Source organism: Oncorhynchus masou, chromosome 22 (assembly GCF_036934945.1).
Source record: "Oncorhynchus masou masou isolate Uvic2021 chromosome 22, UVic_Omas_1.1, whole genome shotgun sequence".
NCBI classification, from domain to species: domain Eukaryota; kingdom Metazoa; phylum Chordata; class Actinopteri; order Salmoniformes; family Salmonidae; genus Oncorhynchus; species Oncorhynchus masou.
This window is the reverse complement of record NC_088233.1, coordinates 31,633,470-31,646,667: the sequence shown is the minus strand read 5'-3', so window position 1 is coordinate 31,646,667 and position 13,198 is coordinate 31,633,470. Positions and strand designations below refer to the sequence as shown.

Here is a 13,198-nt window from a genome sequence, read left to right as displayed (position 1 = left end):
TCATAAAACCGAAATACGTTTCATATAACGTAATAAGCCTATTTATTTCAAAAGTGAGAAGACAGGAGCATTGTTGAGCATTTTGAGAGACTTCAAAAGTGAAATCAAAATGAATCAACCGTTTAGATGTCTGTGCTATGTTATTGTTGTCCACGTGTGACTGTTGATCTCGTTGTGGATAACTATTTCCCTAATTTAATTGCGTTAGTATTGCATTCCATAAGATATTTTATATGATAGGGCTCATATACTACATATACTACGGTAAAGGGCGGGTATCATTGTTCCGGGAAAAAAGGATGTCCTTTTATTTTTTTTATTGAGATAAAGTTTTGAGGATTCTCGATTAGTTAAATTCTCGACTGCAGTTTGTTTGAGGCAGTCGAATGAATGCTCTTACAGTGTGGCATTTACATGGTGTTTGGTCGCAGTTCAGGTATGTACAAAACATTGATACAGGTAGCCTACACAATAACCCTCTCTAGCCATAGAAATGTGTTGGATCACTTTTTCTATAATCATACTATTTGCGTGTTTGTTCGGATTGTTCCCCTTCGTGTTTACCAAAGACTTCTATATTTAATTTAATGTAAGAATACCTCTCACAATTACAACAATTAACATAGGCCTAGTGATTTTTTTCTATGACAATAATATATTATCAAACACTAATAGTAAAACATATTAATGTGCCTTCTTGCTGAAACAACACAGCACATTATGGGATGAGTGTGCAGACAGGAATGTGGTGGTGATTCACCTAAATTTATAGGCTACTAATGTGTGCGTCAGGACATTCTTATTGGTCAAGTAGTATACCTTATAACTAACAGTCACAATTTTGAGCTGTAGACTAATAGAGGACATTGTTCAGGTCTAATTTTACAGCCATTAATCTGTAGAACTGTACAGCATATTGATAGCATATACTTGTTACTACTCTGTAATAAGCAATTTTCAGGAAGATGATGATAGACAACTGTCCAGATTTGGCCAGCCAGCACAGATTGAGTTGTAAAGATGCTAGCCTACAGTCTATTTCTCTGGCAATAGATGAATTGTCTTATGGTGATTGTCACATGTACAGTTGTAAAGTGGGAAGTGGGGAGAAATCTGCTAGTCATACTTGCCAATGCACATTTGTTCCATTGTGTCCACAAACATAGTCATGGCCCTTATCAGACATCATCTCCACGTGTTCCTGTGATTTGTGGCTGCATCTTGATTTGGGTTGGTTGATACCCAGTCTGATGCCCATATTTTGTATTTTTTTTTCACATCTTACAGGCAGCACAGTGCAGGAATGACCAGAACCGACTATACTTGAGGTTTAGAAGCTCCTATTCCACACTGAAGTAATGAAAAACATGATCAGAGGTGTGAATTTCCCCAATTTATTTTGCAAATCAACTATGTTCTGTGATCTTTGATCAGTACACTGACATAACATTATTTTTTAATAACAATTCTGTAATATAATGTTATCACTTTCCATTTTCAGACCTTGTCATTGTGCAGCATCCTGTTTCTGTGAGTGTACCACTGAACTATCAGGTGAATCTGAGTGTGAGAGCAGAGGGGACAGGTATCCTGAACTACCAGTGGTTCAAATCTGATGAAGAGGAGGTATGTGGTTGTGGAGGATTTTAGTCATTCTTGTCTGACACTGTATTATGTTGTCAATTTATAGAGTAACACAGTGTATAACCAATGAAATGGCTAATGTTTTTTTTAGGTATTTGGTGCAACCAGAGCAGATCTGACTGTCACAGCCCAGAGGTCTCAGCTCTACATTTGCCGAGTGAATGACCAGTTCTGCAACTGTGTGTTCAGTGAATGGGTCAAAGTAAAGGTCCCGGACATTGCTAAACCAGGTATATGAATAGTCTATATTAGTTACTAGTTATAAGATAATATGTTTGCAATGCAGATGTTTAAACTTATTTGATCAATGCAGAGAACTATTTTGCATAGAATGTATTAATATTGCATTTTTGATTTCTTTAGGTCTCCCAGTAGCCTGGCGAGGGGAGCTTCATATCGCTGTACACCCTGCACCCCAGACTGTCAGACAGGGGCAGAGACTCACCCTCAGCTGCTCTGCCTTTGGCATTCCCATCCCACACTACCAGTGGTACAGAAATGGACATCCTCTGCTGGGCAAAACCACTAACACATTGCAGGTAACTCCAGTGTTTAATTACTCCTGCACTGAGGTCATCGTATTTACTCTGTCTTGACATTTGATCTGGCTGCTTCAGCAGTCCTATGTAAACATTGTAATTTAGAAGAACTTGGTTAATATTTAACATACGGTTTGTTTTCTAGAATAGTCTTATGTGCATGAGTAGAGCCAAACATGAATGGGAATGTGTTTGTGTCCCTTGTAGATACATAATGCAGAGGCAGACGATAGAGGAACATATCTCTGCTCTGTGTCCAATGTTGAAGAAGAAAGATGGACAGAGCCAGCTGATGTTGATATAGGTAAATAGAAATATGATAGAGTTCGAAGGGCATCTTTGCAAATAATTAGGAAGGAATGTTGTTGTTTGTAGGAAGTCACCCCACTGTGAATGATGTTGTAAAATTATGGAGTCTATCTTTTGTGAATGTGTCTATTTAATTATATATAGATATAGTGAATATGAAACCCAAAAGTCCATCATAGAAGCACATGACAAAACAATAGCAACAGTTATTTGTTCAGTGGCATGAGCTTTACTATTAGCATTTTCTATTTTCCCTGATGAAGTCTACCACATAATTCACTGTAAAGTAATTCCGCACTTTTCAATGAGCTAGTGGAATAGCTGTGAATATTTCGATTTCTGCACATGTCTCCCAGTACCTTTGTACAAAACTATCAAGTGGGTCTTTCCATTCTGCTGAGGATTTAAGGTACTTTCCCTTTGTTAAAGACAGAAATGGTAGGAAGTTGTCAGGCTCTCAACAGTGGGCAGGGTTGTATAGACAACATCTAAATTACTTGAAATGAAACTAGCCTTTGGATGTAGGTTCCCCTTTTGCATTTGAATGTGTTTTCTACATTTTGACTCAACCAGTCTGAAGTCAAACGGAGGCCTTTAACACACTCATATTGCTTTTGATCTTGTTTGTTGTGTTTGATTGACAGATTGAAGTGTGATGTGTGAAGTTATGCACTGATTTCAACCTTTGTTTTTCTTTCTTTTTTCCATTTTGTTCAGAGCCATCTAATCAACTCAAAGTCACAGCTCCAAAACTCACAGGTATGGCTCTGTGTAAATAAAGTATTTGTCATTTTTAGAATGCAGTTTGAGCATTTCCTTATTGAAGAGGGGAACTGTTGTAGCAGTATTTTCGGATATACAGCACCAGTCAAAAGTTGACACGCATACTACTCATTCCAGGGTTTTTCTTTATTTTACTATTTTCTTACACACCTCCAGGCTGTGTAAGGGCTATTTGACCAAGAAGGAGAGTGATGGAGTGCTGCATCAGATGACCTGGCCTCCACAATCACCCGACCTCAACCCATTTGATATGGTTTGGGATGAGTTGAACTGTAGATTGAAGGAAAAGCAGCCTACATGATTCCATATGTGTTATTTCATAGTTTTGATCTGTTCACTATTATTCTACAATGTAGAAAATAGTCAAAATAAAGAAAACCCTGGAATGAGTAGGTGTGTCCAAACTTTTGACTGGTACTGCATGCAGTTTCATGTTTCTACAGTTTAATTAGCTGTTCTTGTTGTACAGTAAATTAACCCCAATTACTAATTCCACTATGGTCTTTCCGTTCAGCGACTGACAAAGTGGCCCTGCTTATTGGTAACCTCAACTACTCCCACCACCCGGACCTGATGGCCCCCACTATGGATGTCCATGAGCTGGCCAACCTGCTGCAGCAGCTGGGCTTCAGAGTGGTGTCTCTTCTGGACCTCACCAGGGAGGAGATGCTGGCAGCCATTGACAAGTTCATTCTTCTGCTTGACAGGGGCGTGTATGGTGAGTTTAACACTGTACAGTATTCTGGTGGTAACATTACAATGGAAAATGGAAAATGTATTTTGAATTTAGTTTTTTTCAGAGACTCTAAAAAGCTAATGATGAGAGTAATACTATTCCCCATCTCAGATAAATAGGTGTAAATGTATTTTTTTAAAGTATATGTTAAGTGGAAATTAGACTTCGTAGTCTGGTTAAGTTCCCTTTGAACTTATTCTACTATTTTCCGTTGAACTTGTTGAGGTCACAGCTCATAATTCTATGGTGCTGTTTTGAGATCTTATTAGTAGCTTGGTGTGAGTGTGGTTTAGAAGGAAGATAAGAGGTGGAAAGGAGAAGCATGGGTCTGTAGTGTTTGGTGTGAAAAGCCTTGCTATGTATAGCCGTTTCTAAAGTCCTGTGATACTTCTACTTTACAGAATTATTTAGCGTCTGTAAAGGGCTTTTAGCAACCCAGCAAACTGTCAGCTTATCTCCCTTTTATATTTTAGTCAAATAAATAAACGTTCACCCTGTTGTAATAGGCACTGAGCCATACACATTACATTTTATTTGGTATGTAAGCATTTTTAAGAATGTATAACTTTCTGCCTCATCTAATAGTCCGTGTGTGTGTCGTTGGCTGTTATAGAAAACGAGGTCAGCTTAATGTGAAACTAAAAAACAATCTTAAAAGTATCAACCTGGCTTTCTATGAGCTCTTAGGACCTGCACAGTTTACCTGTTTCCACCGGACATAATAACTAGAAAGCAAGCAACATAATGGCTTGTTGATAAAGGATAGGGTCAGTGTTGTGTGATATTCTACACAGTATATCTTTTGATAAAATGAAACCGGCTTAAAACATGGAGCCTTGTTTGACAGATGCATAAAGAGTATGAAACATGTAGCTACTGCGGCTCTACTACGTCCTATTTTCATTGCTCTGAAAACCCCTGACCTTTTTCATGTGCAGTTTCACCCTTTCTTCTTCCTTATCTCTACCTCGCTCTGAACGGGAGTATACACTGAGTGTACAAAACATTAGGAACACCTTCCTAATATTGGGTTGCATGTCATTTTGCGCTCAGAACAGCCTCAATTTGTCGGGGTATGGATTCTACAAGGTGTCGAAAGCGTTCCACAGGGATGCTGGCCCGTGTTGACTCCAATGCTTCCCACAGTTGTGACAAGTTGGTTGGCTGGATGTCCTTTGGGTGGTGGACCATTCTTGATACACACGGGAAACTGTTGAGCATGAAAAACCCAGTAATGTTGCAGTTCTTGACAGACTGTATACCATGCACTTTGCACCTACTACCATACCCTGCTCAAAGGCACTTAAATATTGTTTTCTTGCCCATTCACAATCCATGTCTCAAGTGACTCAAAGCTTCATCTACACTGATTAACAAGTGACATCACTAAGGGATCATAGCATTCACCTGGTCAGCCTATGTCATGGAGCAGGTGTTCATAATGTTTTGTAGACTCTGTGTACTCTTCTTGTGCTCTGAATGTACTATTTTACACCTATGAGAGACTTGTCTTTCCTGTGTTCCTCTGATGAAGTAAATGTGATCAATGGTAACTAACTCTAAATAGTAATTTTGGTGTATCACTGAAATACATAAAAAAAATACCTGTAACGTTATGCTATCCGCTACAGCCCTGTTCTACTATGCTGGTCATGGGTACGAACGTTCAGGGAGGAACTACCTGGTGGCCATAGACGCTCCACAGCCCTACCGTCCAGAGAACTGTGTCTGTGTACAGAGGGTCATGGGCATGATGCAGGAGAGACGGACTGCATTGAGTGTGGTCTTACTAGACACCTGCAGAACATGGTAGGCCTCCTGATGGACACCTCATGTTACTGTTTGTGGCGCTACATCTTGTCCAACTTTTGTACAAACAGTATTATGATTGTGGAAGGACTAAAACAGGTGTTAAGTTGTATATTCGTGTTAAGTTGTATATTTGTATTTTAAGGTACAACCAAGATTGCATAGCTTCTGAAATCAGGCCCTTGGTACCCATGGGAAACACAGTGTATGGATATGCCACGTATGTATTTTTTGTGTGTATGTAACAACTTATTTTATGAGTGTTCATTCATGACCTGACATCTAAATGACTCCTGCTGCCTTAAAAGATGTGAAGATGCAGAAGCGTATGAGGTGCAGGACGGAGGGAAGAGCACTGGGATCTTCACCAAGTACCTGAACAAGCACATTCTACAGCCGGAGAAGGTCACTCACGTCCTGGAGCAGGTCTCTGAGGGTCAGTGTTATTGTATGATAGGCTTTGCTCTTATAGTATGACGGTGGCTTTGCTTGTAGTACTTCCCTCAGTCTGTGTGACTTTGGAATTTCAGGATGGATGTTTTGACATACTGTTAACACCAATCCATGACTCATATGGGAAACCCCTCTATTTCTTTTGACCAAAAAATACTAGATATTACCCAACAAAGACTAAATTCCTTGCTAATGACTTTGTCTTCTTAGGTGACTCTGGGTTCTATAGCTCCTCTATATAAGATGCATAATAGTGTCTGTAAACAGGGTCAGTGTGGAAGTTGTTGTTGGATGGAGCACAGACATTTTCACATCCTAAAGGTTCAATGCAGCTGTTTTTATCTCAATCTCAAATCATTTCTAGTTAACAATTAATTTCCTTACTGTGATTGTTTTTAATTAAATGGTTAAAAAAAAGAACAAAACATTCTGAGTAAAGTTCAATTTCTTAAGCAAGAATTTAGCTTGAACTATCTGGGAGTGGTCTGAGAGAGGTTTGGAACTCTTTATTGGTCTATTAACTAATTTACCACCTGGTGATGTAACCAGGCAGGCCAAAACTCCATCCCATCAACACAGGATTAAATTTCAGGCGGTCTTTTCAAACAGCTCTTACACTAAAAGGACATTATCATAATTTTGACAGTATTATTCCAACCTCAGTGTGGAAATATATATAAAACACAGGTAAATGACATTTTTGACCGCACTGGGCCTTTAATGTTTCTCTATCACTAACTACTCCCACTGGTTCAGCAGGTAGCAGTGGGCGGCGCTTGGAGGGCTGCTTGTTTTGTTTGTTTCATTCCCCAGCACGAAATCAAAGTGTCACTCAAAGGGGGAACTAACAAAGAGTTACTGACTAACAACCAAAACATATGGGTTTTATGAGGGGTTCTGAAAGACACTCATGGGGTTGTCCACTGAAAGTTGAATAGCAACAACAACTGGAACCTAAAAGACACCCACCATGAGCGCACAATACATTTGCCCAAGAGGCAAACAAAAGAAAGACCCACACCAAAATTAAAGACAGGAATCAAACCAAATAGTTGGCGCAAAACAAAATCAGACAAAGGAACGCTTTTCTATAAACACACCAATTAAAGGTGTTGACCCTCCACATCTCTCAAGACAATTGGAGCACTGGGCCAGCCACTCTTGAATAGCACCTGGGCCAGCACAGGTGAAACACCTTCCCACTAACGAGACGGAAACCAGAACAGGTGTAACACATACTGAGTAACGAGGTGACACCACTCAGCGCCCCCTACGATCTATACGTGCTGAAGTCCAACCTCAAAACATAATTGGAAAAAACAAAATCTTAAATAAAATAACATTTTATTGGTCACATACACATGTTTAGCAGATGTTATTGCGGGTGTAGCGAAATGCTTGAAAACCTGTAACATGTTTGATGGGTCTCTCTGGTAACATAACTTTGTGGGACAGAGCTGCATTAGCATGTGACCTCATTCTGTGGAAATTCACACTGTTGGTCGGAGCACAGCAGGAAACCTGAGAGCAGTAGAGTTAAAGACAGCTGCTCTGGCGTGTGTGTGTACCCCCCTACACTGCTCTCCTGTGGTCAATCAGCTCCAGCTCCAGTGATCCTGCATAACTTAACACAACCCATCCAAGGAGGTGGTGGTAAAGTACTGCTTTGGTTGACTGATGAATTGCCAGTGGCTGTAACGGTCGGACCTTGGCACAGAAGCTCACGGCTTACACGACATATATTTACTGCACCGTTACTCACTGGGACATTGGAAAAACAAACGTGACACAATACATTTTATTTCAGGTTTACAGCTACATTTCTGGAAGTGTAATCATGAATGACTCGTGAATAATGATGAGTTAGAATGTTACAGAGAAATAAATATCATACCCCCAAGAATTGCTAACCTCCCCTGTTATTGGTAATGGTGAGTTAGCATGTTTTGGGGGCGTGGTCTTTGTGCATCTGTAACTTTCATTCATTCATGGATATCAGTAATCATGGTAGCATCCACATTCATATAGAAGTGTTGAGAAGCATATTTTATTCAAATTTACAATAAAAGTAACTCCACAATAAAAGTAGCTCCAATACATTATTTACAATTAATTTCTATTGGGCACAACCTAATCCAAAACACAACCAAAACAAACTAAATGCAGCCAACAACTTTGTAGAGTCACAAGCTTGAGGTAGTCAATACATGCTAGGAATATGTAACCAAATACTAAACGTTTGACTTAATTTAATTTTCTAAGTGAATTTGTTCAAATACTTATGGGGGGACTAGATACATAAAGTGCATTAATTTCTACACAATAAAACAGATATGTATGAAAATACCCTTGAATAAAAGGTGACGTTTTGTACTGCAGGGATCATCAACTAGATTCAGCCGTGTGGCCGATTTGTCTCTTGAGCTCATGGTCGGGGGGACGGAACATAATTACAAATTATTTGTAGACTGCAAATTAACCTCAAGAAGCCCAAACAGATATAACATTTGACTAAAACATAATAATTTCAAACATTGCTTACATTTGTGTATGATCTCGTCCCTCTATTATGCGTGGGAATACTTTGTCTAACTGTTGCATTTATCAGAATCGTATTTTAGACCTTAAACAACCTTTGCTAATTCATGTCTAGGAAATAATATTCACTGAAGTGACAGATCATGAGACCATGTTCCCAGAACCTCATTTGAAGAATTATGATCTATTTCTGTCTTCGAGTTATTTATTAATGGAAAAATAGTTGATGATGAACTGCTGTTCACTCAACTCTAATGGAAACATAGCGAAGACAGCTTGCTTAAAATATGTACTAAAGCCATATCCTCTGCAAGGCTAAGACTAAGCCTGTATCCAGGGCCCTGAATAGGGTTTCAGTGTATCAGTTGTCCCTTTTCAGTTGTCCCCGTAGGCCCTCATTGTAAATAATATTTTTTTCTTAGCTGACTTGCCGAGTAAATTAAGGTTACATTTCAAATGTGAAAAATGTCACATCTGCCTTATACATGTCTGTCATCTAAACATTTCACTCTTATTATCCACATGTTTATAATTTCAGAGCCTTTACATCAGTCAAATAGTATTATTATTTTCATTTCAGTCCTACTGTTGAACCTTCCTTAAGAACAGCTGTTACCTTGGCAGCATAGGCTAACCTTTAACATTTACCCTGTTCCTCAGATCTAGGCAGAGACCCTCTGGTCACAGGGAAGCAGGCGGTGGAGATCAAACACACGCTGAAGGAGCCTCGCTCCCTTACAGATCCGGTCAGGACCACCGGCCACACTGGGGAGCTACGTCTGAGAGATGCCTGCTGGAGACAAGCCAACGGTAGGTTTTTACACCACAATATCCGCAATCCAGACCCTTTTTCCACAATAAAGGGTAATCTAAAGACACTATTGATAAATTATTGTGTGTATGTCAAGTGCTGTTCTTATTTTAGATGCATTAGCAATGGTATGGTGTGTGATTTTCTCTGAAATACTGTAATATAACTTTCTTGCCCTAAACTAGTCTTATCAAGAAAGAGGAATAGCAATATGTTCCCTCCTCCCTACACCCCCTCCAGTTCTGCATGTGATATGGATGTGGCTGTTAAAAACAGTGTGGTTTAGCATGAGTCATGACACCACCATTCAATAATTGACAGTTTATTTGTGGTGATAACAGACAGCAAACTTATTTGTATATTTAAAGTCAACTATAAGCTTATTTCACTCACAGTATATCAGTTGTATACATAATAGAAGGGAATATACTTTTGTTGTCCCCCTGTCACCTAGGAACTTGCTTATCGTGTATTATTTATTCAAATAGAATGTTGTCATCACTGAAGTTCTTGAAAATCCCTATGTATATTTTGGCCTCAGATTTTAAAGAACAAACTCCTACTGTAACATTTGTCAAGGACAAGGTAACATCTGATAAAATAAACTTTTCTGATAACATGCCTGGTTAATTATCTTATCTAGTCTGTCTCCTAGAGATAAAAGTAAATCAAATAAAAATGTATGTCACATGCTCCGAATACAACAACAACCTTTACAGTGAAATGCTTACTTTCGAGCCCCTAACCAACAGTGCAGTTTCAAAAAATACGGATACGAATAAGAGATAGCATCCTATGTCAGATGCTTTCTGACATAGGATTTGTATCTTAAAACTGCCTTTCCATGTGATATCATCCCACACAGAGCTACCACGTCAGAAGCTGCTTATTTTCCCCTGTGGAGTTGAGGTGGAGGTCAGCTTCTCAGCCTTGTTCTCTAACGTCATGGTTGCCTTCGGCACAGTGAAAACTACTGGCCCCAGGACCCAGGACTGCACTGTTACTCTGAGGAGCACACCTGTGAGTCACCTCTTCATGCTTACTTGTTGATACTTGCCACATCATGTAAAGGGCAGGGTGTGGTGAACAAACACCCACTAATAATAATTTTGATTTAGTTGCATAACTTAAATGACACTGCAGATAAAAATTTGATTGAAAGGACTTTATTACTCCTTGTGAGACCCGAGAAATGTATGCATAATTGTATCCAACTGTAGGCTACACTCACAACAAAACTGAAAACAGAATGTTAAGAAAAATGTTTGAAAGAAGGTTCTAAGAGTTGGTTCTGCAAAAGGTGTCTGAACTATTTAAGTTTGTGGTCACAGCTCTCATGGCTAAAATTGTCATATAGATATTTATCTGAACCTGATACGGCATAACTCTTTGCAATTTTGAATGTTTGTTGCTCATAAAACTAAGTTTTATATGTCGAGAGCATACATGTACAAAGGTTGTCAAGAGCGCAGCATCATCCCCTCCCCATTCTAGTGTATATCTTATGCACAGCGCACTTATTGGCACAGTTCTGCCTAATGCGGTGTATGCCCTCTTGGCTTTCACGGCAGCGTAACACAGTCATTGAATGATGTTTCCCATTGAGAGAATGTTGGCCCATATATAGAGTTCCTAGCTGTAATAAATGGCCGAAGTGAGAAACAAGAGCAGGAAATTGGTGCACAACCGCTTGTCAAGTGTTTGCTTCTGTGGTGTGACTCTTTGGAGCATACTGACACCTAGTGGTTTAATGCATTATTTTCCCCGTACACAAAACCATTATACCATGTATGTGTAACCTTTATTTAAGTAGGCAAGTCTTACTTACAATGACAGCCTACCAGGGAACAGTGGGTTAACTGCCTTGTTCAAGGGCAGAACAATAGATGTTTACCTTGTCAGCTCTGGGATTCATTCCAGCAACCTTTCAGTTACTGGCCCAACGCTCTAACCACTAGGCTACCTGCCACTCCATGTATAATGTGTATAATAATAATAAGTGGGTGTGACCGGTTTTGTTGTAGTTGCCTGATGTGTTTTATTCCCAACCTCTGTCTAGGCAATGGAGGATATCTTCTCTAGACCTGGCAGGTCAGGTGAAATGGACTCTCTCTTGCTAAACAACTTGGTTGCTGAAAACCCTGACTGTAGCCTCAGACTTTGTGGCCTTCAAAAGCTCAAGGTATGCTTACTTTCTGCATCCTCATATTTAAAATTGAAAGTATTCAATAATATGGTAGAAAGGTTTACATTTTGCAATCTATCATTTATTCAATGGTTAACTAAAAGTATCAATAAAAATCTATATTCTGTTTTTTTCTCTCTGTTCAAAAGGGATCCTTAGTGATAAAGGTGGACCTACACTATACCCACACGGGCAGCAAGCTGCGGCTGCAAGAGAGCAAACAGCTAGACATAGGAAAGCCTTTGGTAGCATCCTGTGATCAGTACAGGGGACAACAAGCATTGGTGACCCAGAGACAAGAAGGTGCCCCTTCCCAGAGTATGGGCCACGTTTCACGCAGCAAGCAGCCCCCACGTCAAACACTGGGACAGCCAGGTCGCCCCTTCACCAGGAAGGCAGAGTGTGCTGCCAAAGTCCCTACAGCAAGGAGCAACGAACCAGAGGAGAATGATGAGACTGAGCCTCAAGACTTTACCTTCTGATTTCCGCTCTCCACGTCTTTGGAAAAAGGATAGTTTAGTAGTAGTAGTGACTAGTGTAGTCAATAGAATATTTGCTGTTTAGGCTTAAAGCAATGTACATAATTAAATCAGCATGATACATTCTATTTCTCTGGTTAGGCTACATTTCATCAGTTTAATGATGGTTATGAGGTGTGTGTGTGTCAGTGTGTGTATACATGTGGCATGTGAGTTTGAGGAGATTATCTCCTGGATTATGTTCCTCTCTTAAAGCACTATTCGGTTTTTAGTTCTCAGCATGATACCCAAGCAATATTTATTCTTAAATGATCACAGTATGGAAAAAGCTGACTTTTCTACATGCTTGTGAATAATAACAATAATAATACACATTTCAGCTCTTATGTACCTGTATGTAACTATTAAAATGAATGAAATACCATTTTTAGGACTGTATTATTCAAGATTCATTTATGATTAACACAATTTGTGGTTTTATGTTTTAACTACTTTAATATGTTTATTAATATATAGCCTATGTTAACCGTATTAACAACAATCCTACAATTCAATACAATTTCCATGAACTGAAAGAAAAAATACAATAATTCAGGCAAAAGACAAAAGTCAAGAAAGGTTAGCTACAATAAACGTCATATAAGCAGACATGATGAGCAGATGAGGAACAATAGGATATTAGCTAACTAATTCCATTTGCAAAGTTGCATAAAAATAAGAAGAATCCTAAACAATTATGACTGAAATGTACCAAACAAAAATACATAGCTAAATAAACAGATTCAAATAGTTTTTAAACATGGTGTCACATTTTCAGATTCATTTGTCTCTGGATAGTTTACTACACATAGCATTCGACATTTGAAAGGTCTATAAAATACAGAAAATACTATCATAACCTCATAAAGAAAA

General features: G+C 39.0%; 1 protein-coding gene across 1 annotated transcript; it reads left to right on the top strand.

Moving 5' to 3' along the window:
• The first annotated feature begins 326 nt into the window (after positions 1–326).
• On the top strand, positions 327–12,710 carry malt3 (MALT paracaspase 3). The gene is made up of 15 exons (XM_064929890.1): positions 327–436; positions 1,288–1,377; positions 1,502–1,626; positions 1,736–1,874; positions 2,008–2,183; positions 2,391–2,487; positions 3,210–3,251; positions 3,790–3,993; positions 5,643–5,820; positions 5,966–6,040; positions 6,129–6,256; positions 9,472–9,621; positions 10,488–10,642; positions 11,682–11,804; positions 11,957–12,710. The coding sequence occupies exons 2-15, from the start codon at positions 1,359–1,361 to the stop codon at positions 12,287–12,289; spliced, it is 1,944 nt and encodes a 647-aa protein (XP_064785962.1). The 5' UTR covers positions 327–436; positions 1,288–1,358; the 3' UTR covers positions 12,290–12,710.
• Positions 12,711–13,198: the final 488 nt, after the last annotated feature.

Coding starts and splice junctions, on each gene's coding strand:
- malt3 (XM_064929890.1), top strand. Junction 10,643..11,681: donor TTACTCTGAGGAGCACACCT/GTGAGTCACCTC, acceptor ACCTCTGTCTAG/GCAATGGAGGATATCTTCTC. Junction 11,805..11,956: donor GTGGCCTTCAAAAGCTCAAG/GTATGCTTACTT, acceptor TCTGTTCAAAAG/GGATCCTTAGTGATAAAGGT.